The following is a 17,047-nucleotide window of genomic DNA, read 5'->3' as shown; positions in this document are numbered from 1 at the left end:
TTTAATCAGGTAAAATATATGTATATTTAATACATTTTTCTAAAAAACATTTGCAGATTTTTATTTAAAATGCAAACAAAAAGGAAGTTCATAGGGTCTACTCTGTTAAAGGATTGCATTTACCTGTGAGGGTGCTTGTATTGACAAATTCAGCACTGGCAGAGGGCATGTGGGGTGGACGGGTGCTGTCCTCACTATAGGCTTTCAGAATGTACTTCTCAATTACACCTCTGACAACAGGTTCATCCCAGGTCACCTCAATGCTGTATCCATTTAAGCTGCGGACTCTTGAGGGAGTTGGCACACTTTGTGGAGCTGTGAAGGAATAAAAGAGAAAATAGGGAAAATGGCAGTTCTGAGAAGACTATTGCTCCTATTCTTCACTTTTAATGGCCGCAGTAAATCAGACTCAACCATTAGCATAAATACAATTTATTAGAGTTGTAACTTTTCAGCATTGATTTAATATGACTGCACATCTTGAGCCATTCAGTTTAAGCGATATTTCAAAACCATCAAAACTCCATCGACATAACATTCTTTCAAGTCTAGTCCAGGTTTTCCAAAAACATTTAATGTATCGGACATGTTTAAACATCACTCATAAAGAAGGAGGTGGATGGTAGGCAGATAACAAGTTCAAGCAATATAATGATGTACCCCCTTTGAAGCAAGATAATTAGACTATTATTATACATAGTAGTTTGACACTTTTATATCTTCGATGTATTAGCCAAAAAAAATCACAAATGTGATTGTGTTGTACTTGAATGCCTAGACCCATTTTCCAAATGCAATTGTTTTTCTAATTAATTTTTAAAAAGCAAAGTTCTACCAGATATGATATATGGAATATATTCTTAATTGCAGTTTTTGGGGGTGGGGGTGGGGTAAAGGAGCTGGTGCCCTTGAGATTCTACAAAGTCATTTTCAAGGACTTGTTCTGCAGAATATTTCAAAATAATATCACAAAATGAGGAAGTTTAAAAGAACTGCAAAACCTTATTTACAAGCTGAGCCCCCTAATTTAAAAAATCTATTACCTTTAACTATTTATTAGACATTTCTACAGTTCTGATCAGTAAAAACTTCATCACAGCTGAGTGCACTGGGGACACAAAGAAAGAGCCCAAGGAACTCCGTGGCAGGATGATGGATGAGAGACCTGCTCTAGCTGCTCATGGACTCCTGAGCCCTGTCGATGGAGGATCACTCTGGTTTTTCCACATCAAATCTCCTCCTCTCCGACTTTACTGTCCAGACCAATAAAGTAGGACAGCTTTAAGGGAAACAAAGTGAACATAAAAGATAAGAGGAAACACCAAAGGGGAGAACCACTCTCTGAGCAGTTAAAACACCACAGGCACCTATAGAAAACACACAGGCCACAAGATCGAGTTGCAAGGAAAGGGACAGTGGGAGTGACGTTGATTTTATTAGTTCTGAAATGTGGTACAGAGCAAAGTACAGTACAGTCTAACAGATGGTCTTCTCATAAGGGACACAGCAAAACTGACTCAAAAATAATTAAATAGTGCAATTATTCTCCAACCCTTGGGAGCATGTAGCTGCTCAGTGTTGTGGTCAGATTGTAAATATGAATTTATGGCATAGGGCTGTGGTCAGATCATTGCTATAAATTCAGAGCTCTATTTGTGTACTTTCTCAGTAGTACTCAAAATGGGGACTATTAAGCTAAGTAAGCAATGTGCTTTCCAAACGCCTATTAATGTTGCTGAATTATACTCAAAGCGGGCTTTATATTTGTTAATAAAGTAGAAGAGTGTGAAATAGGAGCAGAGAACATGTCAGTAACAAGTGAGTATTTTATATTGGAGCTTTCTCTTAGCTCTGAAGTTGAAAAGAATTTTAAGAGATCGTTCAGCTCATTGTCTTGCCTATAAATAGGTGATAATTTAAATCATCCTGGAAAAGTGTCAAGTTGTCCTCTTCTGGAAAATATGTAGGTAGAGAGTCTTGAAAATTATTCTTAGTTGCTCATCTCAGTATTTAATTATATTTTAGATGAAGAAGATTCCTCAAAGGATGCCTGGGATAGTAACCTACTGTTGATTAAGTATAAGAGAATATCTTGATGGAAACGCGTCTTTAGACAAATTGATACTCGCTGAATAAACTTCCTTGCAGAGACGTAAGTGGCAATCATCTGGAGATGTGTTCAGTTTCCTGACAAATATTTGACCCAAAATAGTAGAATGTCACTGATTCACAAAACTCTTTGTGCTGAATGCCTTCCTGTGGTGGTATTTTGGGAAAAGATTTTGTGGCCAGTCAGAAGTACAAAACAAGTCAGTTGTCTGAGATTAGGTCTAATGTATACTGTCTCCTAGTTGGTTCTTTTCCAACTCAAAATATATTAAACCAATCAGCAATTTCTCTCTTGGGAGAGTCATTCTAAGATTCTAATAGTCAACAACGGGGCAAACATCTGCAATGATGTCATAGACACCCCTGATTCCAACCAGTTGCCGGTTTCAAATGTGCTTTCTGTGAGAAAGTCAAGAAGGTGCCACTCCCAGCCAAGGATAATCCTAATCCCTGACTTCAGCTTCTTGCTATCTACACCATCTGTAAAGGTTACCTATCCTTAGACATGTTAGGTAGGTGGGGCTATTACATCCTTAAGACAACCTGAACTTTCCTTTCTTCTGCATCCTAAGAGGAAAGGATCAAGTCTGAGCAAGTATTTAGTGAATTCTTGATAAAAGAAAAGCACTGATCTACTAAGCATTTTAGCCATTGACAGATGTATTTTCAAACCAAGGCATGCTCTGTCAGAAGACTACAAAAATATTACTGCTTCAGGGTAATAGTCCTTCCTTTTATATAAATGCACAAATACATGCATGTGTGTGTGTGCACATATGCATTTGAAGATAAGTATTTACCTGCTCCTGTTGTACGTCCTCGACTCCAATCACTATATACTGAACCTCCTTCATGCGAGGCTATCACCCGATACAGGTATTCTTAAATGGAAATAAGATGCAGCAAGATTAAAATAATACTCATATGGATTAATGAGGGGCTGGCAGGGAGGGAAAGGGGGATGAATAAGAGACATGTAACATTTAATTTGGAGGACCTCCACATTACCTGTAAAAGGCTGGAGACCACCCTCGTAAACACTCTGCTCTTTTCCCTGGTAAACCAGGATGGAGTCATTTCCCCTGCAGTTAACAGCACTGTCAGTTGATAGGCATCCATCCAGATTGACTCTGACAGCACCGCTGGACACAGATGCCAAGTTAACGACAGCACCCCGTGTAAATTTAACATCCTTCATGCAACCACCGAAACCTAGCAAATAGTAAGGGATTAGTATCGCATAAAGGGCTTGAGTCATTAATTACCAATCATTTTTGTCCTCTGCAGCACTACATTTTGAGGAAGGGGGGTGGTTAGATACAATTGCTAGACTTTCGAGTCTTCCTTGGAAAACCTTTTATGCCTCCTACTTTTTAACAAGCTAATTTGTTGCAAAGAAATATAGTTCTGTTATTTGGAAAACACATTCATGGATAATTCTAATTTAACTTTTGGTACTGAAAAAGCATTTATTTTACCTCCTTAGGCCCACATTTTCTAAATTCCGTTTCTTCCCATAAAATAAAATTTAGGCAACTTCATATTATGGTAGGGGGATAGCCCCATGTCTCTTAATTCTGAAAAATTAAGTTACTATATAAGTCAGTTTTAAGTGCCAAAAAATAATGTTTGAATTAGCATGATTATTCAGTAAGCTCATTGGGGAAAAATACACTCTGAGCATTTTATGTAGAATACCAGGAGAGAGAACATAATTTCAAAATATATTAGTCCTGAAATATTGCCATGAATGGCATAACGATCACTTCAGAGGTATAGAATTTAGCCCGAGTTACATCAGCCTACAGAAGAGCTGTCACTATGCTCTATCATTTTTCACAGAATTCCATAATCTTGAATATACAAAATGGTCACCAGTTTTACATCCCCATTAGCATGACAGGGGCCAGCCTTCACTGTTGGCAATAGCAACACCATGAGATTTCATGGAATGTGTATTCTGCACAGGTGACCTTTGAACACCCACTGCGCAGTACCATTCTGTGAAGTTTAACAGAGAATGCGGATGAAATGAATTTAGAGTATTCGCCACTTTTTTGTTAGACAGCAAACAAAAGAGGCATCCAGTTAGCCAGGGAATAGCAGTGGCTTTGAATTACATGCTATTTTGTGAAAACAGAGATCAGCTCAGTGAAGTCTGGCAGTACTCTGCGCAGAAAACTGCACGAAATTGGGACAAACAGGACCGAGTTTGAGATTGCTGTAGCGTGCATGTTCTCTCTCTCTCTCTCTCTCCGAACAAAATGCTGTAAAGTTTGAAAGGCCTCAAACACATGATCAGCTCTTTTCAAGATTAAAGCACAGCAGCAGGAAATGGAAATAAAATATAATGCAATGCATAACAGTAAAATAAGTTAATAGTAACAATGACCATATTGTTCTCCTCAGCATTCATATGATGTCTTATTATGCCTTCTAACACATTAAGTTGCAGCCTATTTCCTTTTAAATGTCTTTTACTATTATCCACATTTTTTTAGTCCTGACTGATCAATACTGCTAGTCTATCTTAAACACACAGTAGACACTCAATAAGTTGGGTGAATTGAATTGAAAGCAATGAAGCTCAATATGAAATCATTGGCTGGAAAATTCAGAAGCTAAGAATTTTAATGTATTTATCAGTAGTAATTTTCTGATGGCACATAACTGTATTATCAAAATTCTCTGTACCCTAACTTCCCTACCAACAAAATCAGAACAGTGAAAGGGCAGCTTGGCAAACAAGTGCTGTTATAAGAAATGCTACATTATTTTTTGAGGGGTACATAGTTTTAGCTTTGCAGGATGAAAAGAGTTCTTCAGAGGGATGGTGGTGATATCTGCAAAACAATGTGAATGTACCTAATGCCACTAAACTGTACATTTAAAAATGGTTACAGTGGTAAATTTCATGTTACATATATTTTACCATAATGTTTAAAAAATTAAAAATTTAGCAAAAAACATCATAAAAATTAATTCACAAGATGAAATTTTCAATTTGGGAAAGCCCAGGGAGATACGTCTTTCTTCATTTTGGAGATGAAGAAAAAGGCCCAGAGAGTTAGTTATAAAATGAAGTTTGTAAGCACTAATCCTCCTAAGGAAATGGTCCTCTGGCCTCTGGCCTTGGAGACTGCTGAGCTCTTGAAGCTGCTGAGCTCTAGTGCAGGGTCCTTCCAGTGGCAACCGAAGAGTTCAGTTAAGGTTGTCCCGTGCTTTCAACTCTGTACCACCAGAAATGCTCCCCAGACCTAAAACATTTGAATGAGATGCGAGGACAACAAAAGGAGAAAGGGGATGTTTGCGAGAGGAGTGGAAATGCTTTCTTTTCTTACTCTACTACCCTTGTGAGAATCCAAAAAAAATCCCCATCCACACCACCAACCCTGGGCCTCTAAATGCCTAAAAGGTGGCCCAGAGCTCTAAGGTGACTAATCAGAAAAACATTAGCCCTTCCTCTAGGGAAGGCAGTACTGCTGCAGAGCGCTTGGCTTGGCAGGCCTGCTAAATTTGAGCCCCCACTCTCTCCCTCTCCATGGAGGGGTTTGGGCAGAGCATTGCCTGTGAGACCACATGCCAGACCCAGTCATGCCCAACCTAGATGTAAGTGATTATCCTCATTGATCATTCTAAGAAGATAAACTCTCATCATCTGAGCTGGCACATCTTCAGCAAATTATGTTGCCCAGCATTTTCAAAACAAAAAAGAAAATTAGTCTTGTATCTGGTTCGGAGGAAGATTACAATGTTAGTAGATTAAAAAAAAATAGCACTAATATGACCACAAAATAGAGCTTCTGATGAAAAAAAAGGTGCTAATTAAGAAGCAGAGAAAAGGAAAAACGTTTTTAAGACAATTGATAGTGGGTTGAAAGAAATACATTAAATGAACATGATTCGTTTTAATTGCAATTGACTACATACATGCTGCACCTCTGTATTGTGACTAGTCTCCCTGATCACCGTATAAAACATGCAGCTATTTATATAGATCAGTGTCTCTCAAGGCATCTGAGTCAGAATCTTAGGGGACAGGGGTCCCTAACATCTGTATTTTTAATAACCATTCCAGGTGATGTCAATGTATCTTGAATAGTAAAAATAATGGCTAATTTTGACTTCTATGTTCCAGCTACCATACGTCAATATTTTTTCAGTGTTTTGAGACCTCTGATATGGATGATACTACAGTAATAAAAATTTAATATTACTCACTAATAAAATATCTTCCAGTATCACAGACTTAGTCATAGTGTGTAGGTAAAATTATTCCCTTTGGGTCTATGGTGATGTTTTAAACTTCTGTTATTATCTTACAATTTTGGTTTTAGCCACGTCTTTAGGACCATCAATAGTAATGGGTTTAGGGGTAATTCAAAGAACAAGGCTGTACATGCAGGGTTTTTGTTTCTTGTTTTTATTTTTATTTTTCCCAGAAGCAAACAGGATTAAGTAATCTCACTCAAACGAAGGGTTTTCAAGTTCTTCCTAACCTCAGAAACCTGAAAACCTGGAGAAGCTCTTATACGAATGTAATATTTTTAGCTGCTGTTACATCTTAAGTGCCTTGAAAATGTCATTACTGTCTTACACCCCAGTTATTCATTAACTCCTTACTACTACCCTTCTAAAAGTCTCCTAAGAGCTTGCCATATATTTTCTATTCAAAGGCATTTAAATCTTTATGTACTTACCAAATAGGCAAAGATTGCTTCATGAAAATTTTAACCATTCAGGGTACGTAGATTTTGAAATATGTAAAGGACCTTTTTCACACGTGGGAGGGTGCTTGGTCCTATGCTGGAAGTTACTGTGCTTTCCCCACTTTACAAAGGAGCATTGACCAATGCCCATAAAAGAGAGCATTGACTGTAAAAAGGAGAGTTGACTTTATAACAGGCTGCCTGAGAGACTTAGTGTCTTGCTATCTGCTTACTAGCCATGTGACCTTGGGAAAGTTACCTTCCTCTCTGCTCTTCAGTTTCCTCATCTGTAATGAGGATATAAATAATAATGCCTAACACACTTGTTATGAATAATTGACTCACCTATTCTCATGTAAGCTCTCAGAACCATGACTGCCACAAGAAATGATACACAGATATTGTTAGCCTTTTCAACTTAATTATTTCTCTGATTACATTCAAACGTCTATGAGTTAACTTCTTACCTAAATTGTAAATAATGCACTTTTCCTTTCTCTTATAGTTATTAATAATCTACAATATATAGATTTTCACAAGTATGTTTGGAAGTCAACCAAATACACCCCACATTTTTTTTCCACATGAAAGCTCTACTGAAAAACTATGGAGACAATTAGCATTTATGTCAAAGAAAGAAAAGGCAATGAATTGCATTGATATTTTTTACTAGTTATGCATACCAACTTAATTTATTTTTTCATCTGTAAATACAGATAATGATCATTATCCAACATATGAGGAAATACATTTATATGCATTATATATATAATTATATATTATATATAATTATGTATGTATACACATATATTTCATATATAATTATGTATCTCACATATAATTGCATTACATATTTAAATAAATATATAAATTACTAATTTTTCCATATAAATATCATCTTTGGGAAGCACCTCAGGTACCTTATTTATAATCAACATATTTATTTTGATATTTATTCAGTAAATAGTAATTTATATATATAATTATGTACCACATATATAATTATATGTCACATTAATAATAATATGTATATTAATTACTATTTACTGAGGACATATTGAAATAAATATGCTGATTATAAATGATGGCACATTGTTAAGGGTAACACACAAAACTCTTTGAAAAAGTGTTTTCGTTAGTTTTTAAGGTTTAAATTTCTCCAGAAAAAGGGGTGCTGTTGGGTGCTGCTTCTAGCCTGAGTCTATTGCTATCTCTTGAAACACAGAACCACCAAAAACCGTTAGCACCAGGGCTGTATGGATTTGTGAATTCCTCCAGATGGAACTTACCTTGTTCCAAACACAAATGTTGATAAGAGTTCAGCAGTTCCTGTGGGATTCCTCCCACATAAACTGGTGAATTCACCACCAGTGGCTGGTCTCCGGACTCCGATGCATGCTTCATCAGTCCATTCACACTTGCTGATATGAAAGAGCCTTCCTTTTTAATAATGACTTTATTCCACTTTCCATTACAATAGGATAGCCCCAGCAATAGATCCACTTGTGTAAAGGCAAGACTGGTATTTAACCGGAAGGTCAATATTCCACTTTTCAGCTCCATCTGTATTTTATATTAAAAAAGAAAGTCGGTATATAAAAAGGCTGCAGAAGGGCAGTTTGGGAGAGAGCAGAAAGTCAATTTCTTGAAGAAAAGCAAAACAGTTCCCTGAAAGCACTCTGTAGAAATGTGTCACTCTACCCTAAGTTTCTGCTTAGGAACATAGGAAATACTTTTCTAGCTTATAGTTGACATGAAGAATGTTGTATTGATGCAAACAAATTCATACCTACTAATGATTATAGGATGTGATGCGATGTTATGTAGACCTAAGGTTTACTTTTGCTGCAACATAGTTAGAAGATTAAACCCCTGCATAAGTGACTGAATGACTGAAGAGAACAGAACACTTTGAACTATGACTCTTTGAATTTTTAGAAAATGAGAAAATACTACTTCATATATCAATTTAATTTGGGGGAAAATATGGCAAGACAATAAGAAAATGAAATGTCAAGCTTGATTAAGCTTATTTTAACTGGCTAGTGAACTCAATTTCAAATATGTAAGACATATTTTGATTCAATATTTCGATTTTATTCTAAATCTTTAACTAACATAATTCCTTCTATGTGTATCCTATTAGATGACTGTACCATTTTCTAATGTGAACATATTTCACCCAAATTTTCATAGTAAAAAATAAGTTCATAGGTTTTCCTTCAAAATGTCTCATGATAATTATTTTACCTAATATATTTTTACTTTGTTAGAAACCATATCAGTAACCATATGATATTTAAAATCTTGAGATCAATTGTGTCAAGTAAAACAAATTAAATCATGCCAGATAAAAATTATGAATTTTTCCATAAAAGCATCATCTTCAGGAAGGACCTCAGGTAAGCAATTTTTCATTTGTCTAACCACTTATTCAATAAATATCGAGTCTCTTACAATGTGCCATATACCTGCTGCTGTAAGGTAAACACTGCTCCTAAGAGTCATACTGTCTAGTAGCAGAGGCAAACATGTGGGAGCAATACAACAATCAAGACAAGAAAGGAGTAAAGTGAAAGCAGAGAACAGAGAAGGCTTTTTGCTCCCTGGAAGTTGGGAAAGGTTTAAAGCAAGGTTTTAGAAACTATATAAGATTCATGGAGGGTCCCCCAAGGAGGGGGACTAATATGCATGACATGAGGACATCAGGTTCAGAGAAAGGCACCAACTTAGCTAAGACAAGGGGTACATATGGAGGTGGGAGGTGAGGTAGTGTCTTGCCAGCTATGTAGAAGCCAGATTTTAAAGGACTTTCAGTGATAGGAGGGTCTGGTATGGAAAGAATGTTTGGTGTCTGTCTGAAACCAGAACTCATATTCTTCCCAGCATTACCTTGCACTAAAAGCTTAGCCTACCAGACACAAGAAGTACACATTGAAAACAAAATCTCGACTAGAATTCAGGAAATGCGTTAGGAAATCCATTTAATTGTGAAAACATATTGAGAGTCATTAAAATAAGGATAATGATGATGCTGATGAAAGAGAAGACTCGATCTTAGAAGTATTTGTAAAAGCAACTCATTAGGACCTGGTAAAAAAGGTAAATGAGTTAGATGAATTAAAAAGAAATTAAGAACACATCTCATCTTTTTTGGGTAACTAGGAGGGTGTTCTGCCATCATCACGTTATGAAAAGCATTTGAAAGAAAGGCTGACTGTTGTTGACAAGGAGGAGGGGTGAGTTCATTTTAAATATATTGAGTTTGAAATGCCTATAAAACATCCAGATGAAACTCTTTTTGAGGAAGTCAAACATAAAGATACGCAGTTTGGGGATGGCCCAGCAAAAAGGAGAAAATACATGACAAAATAAATAAGATTATTCAGTGAGTGTAAAAAGACTGAGAGAAAAGGGAAAAGATTAGTGTCCTCAGCAAGACCAATGTTTTAAGGGGACAGCATAGTAGAAAATAGTTCTTTTAAGTGACAATGATCTCCTTAAAGAAGCTAAGAGAACTTAATGAAATCAGGAGAAACTAGTATTTTGGAAAATCAGTAGGGAAGAATAAGAAAAAAACAGAGAATGACAGAAAAAGGACAAATAATATAAGAAATAAAAATCATTGGGCTAGGAAATGTGGGGGTCATTGACCACTTTAGAAAAGTGATTTTGTAGAAAGCTGTGGTAGAGGCAGGAACCTAATGTACAGTCATTTTAGGGACTGAAGTGAGATGAAAAAGTGGCAATAACAAAAGTAACCACTTTCAATGCACTTGACCATGAAGGTAAGGAAAAGTACAGTGGAGGAGGCTTCACAGACAAAAGAAAAAACACTAAGGAAAATAAATTTCAATCATTCCATATATTGAGGGAAAAGAGCCAATTGAGAGGGAACAGTTGAACATACAAAGAGGGGAGACTGTAGAACAAGTTCTTACAGAGGAAGGGATAGAATCTAGGATGACGGTAGACATATTTTCTTTGGTTGTAAGCATGGTAATTGTTCATTTGTTCCCCTGAGTCGGTAGAGAGTGAAATCTGGCTTGGCTCAAATACGGTCAAGTTGATAGAGAGACTGAAAGTTGAATATGCATGCTTGTTTTTATCAGGAGAGTGTGAGACTACCTGAAGACATTCAGGTTATAGTGTTTCTAGATCCTAAGATTATTTTTCTTTCACTTTCTACATCTAAAATATATTAGAAAATCCTGTAAACAATAGATACTGTTTAATAAAAGAATTGGAGAGCTCAAAACAAGTTCTCATACCCGTATTAGTTTTCCTATAGTGTTTAGCAATCTAGCTACTAGAACTGAAAAGCGAGGTGGCTGGACTGATGGATCAAGGTTTGTGAAGCCCAATACAAGACACAAGATCAGGGTATTGGTAGAAATATGGTTGAAGAAATACATTATAGTGGCTCAGGTAAGGAGCAAGTAAGTTAACTAGAAAGTGGGCTAATAGCCAATGGTGTCAATGCGTTGGTGAACTTAATGAGAGAGACTGAGAGAGCTAGAGGGATATGAGGTTATATTTTGAGATTCAAGGTTTCAGCAATGGAAACATTCTGAGTTTATCAAGTTCCAGGGGATAACCATGCATATTGAAGTAAGTCAGTATAATAGAAAGAGTTGTTGAGGGGTAATCTGGGAGCAGCCTCAGTCCTCAGATATGGCAGACCATAATGTTAAGTTTTATGAAAGACTGCTACCTTTCAGTTGCAAGGGAAGTGTTAAAAGAAAGCCAAGCACATAATAGGCACTCAGTATATATTTATCTAAGTGTATTGATTTTTTTTGGTTTTGTTTGTTTTGAGACAGAGCTCTCTTGCCCAGGCTGGAGTGCAGAGGTGCAATTACAGGTCACTGCAGCCTTTGACTCCCAGTCTTCAGCAATCCTCTTGCCTCAGCCTCCCGAGTAGCTGGAACTAGCCACAGTGTCTGGCTAACTTTTTATTTTTATTTTTATTTTCATAGAAAAAGGGTCTCACTCTATTGTCCAGGCTGGTCTCGAACTACTGGCCTCAAGCTATCCTCCTATAATCCCAGGCCTCTAAAAGTGCTGGAATTATAGGGGCGAGCCACTGCACCCAACCTTAATTTTTAAATTTTTTTTTTTAGTAAGAGTTACTTAAAGTTAACAGTATTATTTAATACAGTAACAAAGCAATGAAGAGAGGAAGGTGGAGGGTGGAAGCGTGGCATAGTAGGGCATATAGACCTCCAGCGCAGGCATATGGTCCTCAAGAGGAGGAGCCAAATGGTAAACATCTTTGTATCCTCCACAGTGTATGCACATGTAGATGACTCAACGATGCTCAGTGAAGGTCACCACAGCATGAGCTCATTCACATGTTCACTCATTCATTCATTCAACAATATTGATTAACATGATAATTGCTAAGGCTTAGGCACTGAAGATACAACTATAAAGAAGAGAACCAAGGTCCTTAGATTCATAGACATTACGTTTCAGAGAAGATTCATAGACATTACGTTTCAGAGAAAGAAGCCAACAATACACAAGAGGACAAACAAATATTTAAAGAAGCAGAAATTTTAATAAATACTATGAAGGGATAAATTTCCATTTCCCTTCTTAGCAATATTGGCATTGTATATGCTAGGAATGTAAAAAAAAAAAAAAGAAAAAGAAAGTATCTTAGACTCTTAAAAACCAAGACTTGTATTTGTCTATTTGCCTAGGAATCAAGAATCTAAGGGTAAGATGTTCATATTTTTCTCCTGTTTCTATGCTAGTTCTTTAAAACAACTTTTAAGAATTAAAATTTTAATAACGTATTTAACAGTGGTATCAAACTAATGATTAAAGACAAGGAAAAGCAGTTACAGTTGCCCATGGTATTTAGAGAAATGTATAAAAATGTTTATAGCAGTCTTATTCATTGAAGCAAAACATGGGAACAACCAATATGTCATTGGTAAGAGAAGAGAAATACTACACAGCCAAGAAAATGTATACCTATGTGGACACATAAATGACTCAGAAACAATGTTGAGTGCTAAAGAGAGAGTATAAAACCAATTTTATAAATTTCAAAAGCAAGAATCTGTGGGCATTCTTTAGGTGTTCAAACTATAAAAATGCATGTGAATAACAAATACAAAATTCTGATTACCTATGACATCTGAAAGGAAATGGAAACAAGATAGGAAAGACTTTATAGATAGACCAAAAATGATAATATTTAGTTATCAGGCGTGGTGGTAGTTCCAGGAGTGTTCACTATATTATTATACTTGATTATCTATATGTCATATGAAAAATATATAATGTATAGGCTTTCAAAACTCATATCAAAAGATAATGAGGGAAATAGTGTTTTTCATATCTTAAGATACTAAATTGAATTTTCTTAATTCCTTATATCTAGTCTGTTTTCTTAAAATTATAATTGTTACAATTGTCATCTTAAAAAATTACTAGGATAATAAAATACAAAATGTTTCACAGGACTTCAAAACTAAAAATGACTGGGAAAAAAAATGAACAAATGTGAATTTGTAAAGAAACCCCAATTAAGTGTAATGCCAACACATGGTTTATTTATTTTAAAGTTGGGTCCTATATTTTAAAGTAATTTTAATCAAATTAATTCACATACAGCAAGAAAATCAGGTCCATCTTTGTTATAAACGAAAAGAAGCAATCCATTTAATTGGTCAGTTCTGAACTTAAAGGAAATCTCAAAGTTCATTCCACCATGAAACATATATGGATGAAGTTCCAGGAACCCTTTAAAGATAAAAATATGTACATATTAGCATGTGTAACACAATATTGCCAGCATTGTAAGGGTGCTAAGAAACTCTAGGACACAGTCTGCCACTGAGTAAATCCCACAAAAGAAGATGTAAATCAATGTTAAGAAATCCCTTTTGTAATTGCACAGAAGTGACAGAAAGACCTTGATATACTAAGAAAGACTTTGATATATATTATACTTTTTAACAGGAAGAAATTTGCTCTCTAAATCGTGTGTTGTCTGTATCATGTAAGATTGTTACTGTTTCAGATAAATATTAACAATAAGTAGTTTGCATTGACTAAAAGAAACTCAGAATGACCTTGATGAAAACAGAATAAAAAATGTGCAGATTATATTATTAATATCATAGGCCTTTTTGTGCTGAAGGCAGTTTAAGCAACTTAATACCCAACCAACTTTGCTATAAATATAGGAGGCAGTGATGGGCTTTTATTTGATGAACAAGCCAGGTGCACCAAGCCACCATCATCCCTCTCCCCTTCCCCTGGCTGGAAGTCTCTGCTCTGATCAGGCAGAGACTCGGTGTGCATGTCAGGGGTAAGCTACAGACACTTACACCTCCCCTTTCACTGTAGCCTTTTGAACAATGGCAGGGATGGTGGTTCTAGTCTCCAGCTCTCTCTCAATGGCCTACTTAACCCATTACCTAGACGAGAATTAACTAAGAACATTGTTCTTCTATATAATGAGATAAATAGGTATTTGTGGATTAACCTAGTAAACAAAACTCTTTGAATCATCTTTCTGAGTGCATTCTAAGTACACCTCTCTAACTGCATTCTAGTTTCCAAACAACTGATTTGCAAATGGACATTGGTGATGCTAACATATGTAAATCAAGAACTGCATGGGTTACCAGAGATATCACACATGGATGTATACTTATGAGTCTTATAATTTATATTGCATATTCAGATGTCAAGAATATATTTGTGCGCACCATTGGAATAACTAAGTATTTCTGTGATACTAGGTTCATATGAGGTCAAGTTAATCAAACAGGAGAGATTAAATTATACAAAGGATAGAACATAGATTTTAAGTGAACACTCATGTCTTTTCTAGAGCATTACCTGCTCCTAGGAACTGAGCTCCCTCATTTAATGAAGCGGGACATCCCTCCCAGCTGTTATACACGTTGATTTGTTCTTCAGAACTCTGCCAATCCAGAGGTTCCCAAATAGCTGACGGATTGTAATTCTTCATAAAATGTACATCCTTGAGACAGCCCACAAAACCTTTTTGGATTATCTCTGCAGGAGTTTATAGATATCAAGAAATATATATTTTGAAAGATTATTTTCAAGCAATTAATTTTATGTGCTATTAAAGTCAAAGAAATAGGCACTAGCTCTCACTACCTATTTACTGCAAGCCTCTTAATGATTCATGTAAACACCACACCATCAGCTATAGTAAATGATAGCAATTATAATGTTTAGTGCTGGTTCAAACCCATCATATCTGCAGAAACAGATGTTTATGCAGAAACCTTGGTTTTGCAGTAGCAAGAATATTGCCTTTTCAACTAACACAGAAAATTCATCTGCCACTAACCTCAAAAATAAAGTACTATAATTTTAAAAGTTAGACTGGAAGGGAGTGTTTCTATTTAATATATAGTTTATAGTTTAGATTCCTCATCTATGAACCAGTCTGTTACTGAAGTAAATCAATAATTTGGCTTCATATTTTGGGAAATGTATATAGTGTTGATCTTGAATGTGGAACTCTCCAGACCAGGTAGAGGTGGGTTTATAAATACAGTGAATAGGGTGATAACAGAAGGTTGAGAGAGAAAATGTGCAAATGAGAGAATTAGAGAAAAAGCAAGAAAAAAAAATCAAGAGGAGGAGAAGGTGCACTGAGGTCGAATTTCACACAGCCACCTCCTTTCCTATGGGGGCAAAGCTTAGTTTTCAGCTTTGAGTTTATGAGAGTTTTATAAGGCCAATTTACATAGACAAAGTAAAATTGTTTATTCATAATGGAGATGTGTCCTCTACAGGAAGGGTACTTAGTATCAGGGTATTCTCTCCTAGTACCTGAAGATACTATTTCCCAGAAGGGCAAAAAACAAAGGGTGTGTGTGTGTGTGTGTGTGTGTGTGTGTGTGTGTGTGTGTGTGTGTGTGTGTGTTTTAGAGGGACTTCTCTATCAGTCTCAAGTAGTTGAATGAAAACCCTCTCTAATCTAGAGACATTTCTGAGGAGGTAACTATAATCAGCCTTGAGGATTCAATTATATCCTTCTCCTAAATTTGATGAACACTTTCTATTCCTTTTGATCTTCATCATGATTCCCTGAAGACTGCAACCCATGAACAAATTATACTTATCTGGGTTCTAGCTTATTTGTAATATTTATGTAGTTATATTTTAACTTCCTGGGAGAGACTTGGGAGGCACCCTGTGATTCTTAATGAGGACTCGGGAAACAATCCTAGAATATTAGCATTGCGTTTGAAGGGTGATTTTTTTCCTATCTAAGGTTAATTCCATTCATGTTCATTTTAATTAGTTTCATTTTAGAATATGTTCTTATGCTCTTGTTCTAAAAATATGAGAATCACTTTGTCTATAGCTCAATTATAGCACTAATGGCATTAGGCTGGAATTGTCTGTTTATACGCCCGTGACCTCTATTGTGATAAAGACCACATTTTATTCATCTATGAATATCTAGGGATTGGTTTAGTGCCTATCACATAGTATTCAGGGAATGTTCTTCACCCTATTTAGAGTATAAATCAAGCCCATAGTTTTCCATTTCTGTGTTGTTTCACATTCAATTTAAAATCTTAGAAAAAACTATGCATAGGTCCTAAAATAACATACCTTTGACTGAAATTATTTTAATTCATTTCAGCAAAAGTTTTAATGAATTCCTTTTATATATCAAGAACCGAGTACTAACAATATAAATACAAGTCATATGGAATACATGGTTCCTTTAAAAAAAGAGACCTAAAGGAAATTTTTGGCACATTAATATAGAAAATATAGCATGAGGTAGAACATAATACTTATTCTTACCTTAAAATAATGTAAACAGGTTCTATTCTAAGTTTGGATGACAACATATAATATACCTTACTAAACTCACCAGGATCCTTCCTGAGGATGGTATAACTTTGCGGCAGCCCTCCCAGAAAGACTCCTGTGTTATCTCCAATAACAGTACTACCATTCAGGATGGCAGAGGAACCTAGAGAAGAGGAGATGAGAAATACACCTTCACCAGGATACTCTAGTTTTACTAGCTCAGCAAATAATAAAATCCTTCACCAGTCTTTGGGATACCACTCTCTTGGTTTTCCTCTCTCCTCGTTGCCTTTTCATTACTTTTCTTCACTGGCTCGTCCTCAACATCCCAGCATCATGATGTTGGAATGATCCAGACCGCCTGCCTCTCAGGCCTCTTCCTTTCTCTACCC

At 36.0% G+C, this 17,047-nt stretch overlaps 1 protein-coding gene and 1 long non-coding RNA gene across 2 annotated transcripts in view; one reads left to right on the top strand and one right to left on the bottom strand.

Annotated features, from left to right (window-relative positions):
* USH2A (usherin) overlaps window positions 1-17,047 on the bottom strand; it is an 800,680-nt gene that overhangs the window by 447,012 nt on the left and 336,621 nt on the right. The window contains exons 24-30 of the mRNA XM_003814150.6: window positions 16,717-16,818; window positions 14,685-14,864; window positions 13,447-13,577; window positions 8,108-8,381; window positions 3,118-3,321; window positions 2,910-2,990; window positions 124-315 (exon numbers count right to left, since the gene is read on the bottom strand). Of these exons, the coding sequence (XP_003814198.3) occupies window positions 124-315; window positions 2,910-2,990; window positions 3,118-3,321; window positions 8,108-8,381; window positions 13,447-13,577; window positions 14,685-14,864; window positions 16,717-16,818 (1,164 nt within the window). The remainder of the gene's footprint in view (window positions 1-123; window positions 316-2,909; window positions 2,991-3,117; window positions 3,322-8,107; window positions 8,382-13,446; window positions 13,578-14,684; window positions 14,865-16,716; window positions 16,819-17,047) is intronic.
* Window positions 2,486-16,915, top strand: LOC130541237 (uncharacterized). Its single transcript, XR_008955279.2, has 3 exons — window positions 2,486-2,621; window positions 9,092-9,220; window positions 16,720-16,915. It is a non-coding gene; the product is annotated as an uncharacterized LOC130541237 (long non-coding RNA).

This window comes from Pan paniscus, chromosome 1 (assembly GCF_029289425.2).
Source record: "Pan paniscus chromosome 1, NHGRI_mPanPan1-v2.0_pri, whole genome shotgun sequence".
NCBI classification, from domain to species: domain Eukaryota; kingdom Metazoa; phylum Chordata; class Mammalia; order Primates; family Hominidae; genus Pan; species Pan paniscus.
The sequence above is the reverse complement of the archived record's forward strand: the minus strand, read 5'-3'. Positions and strand labels throughout refer to the sequence as shown.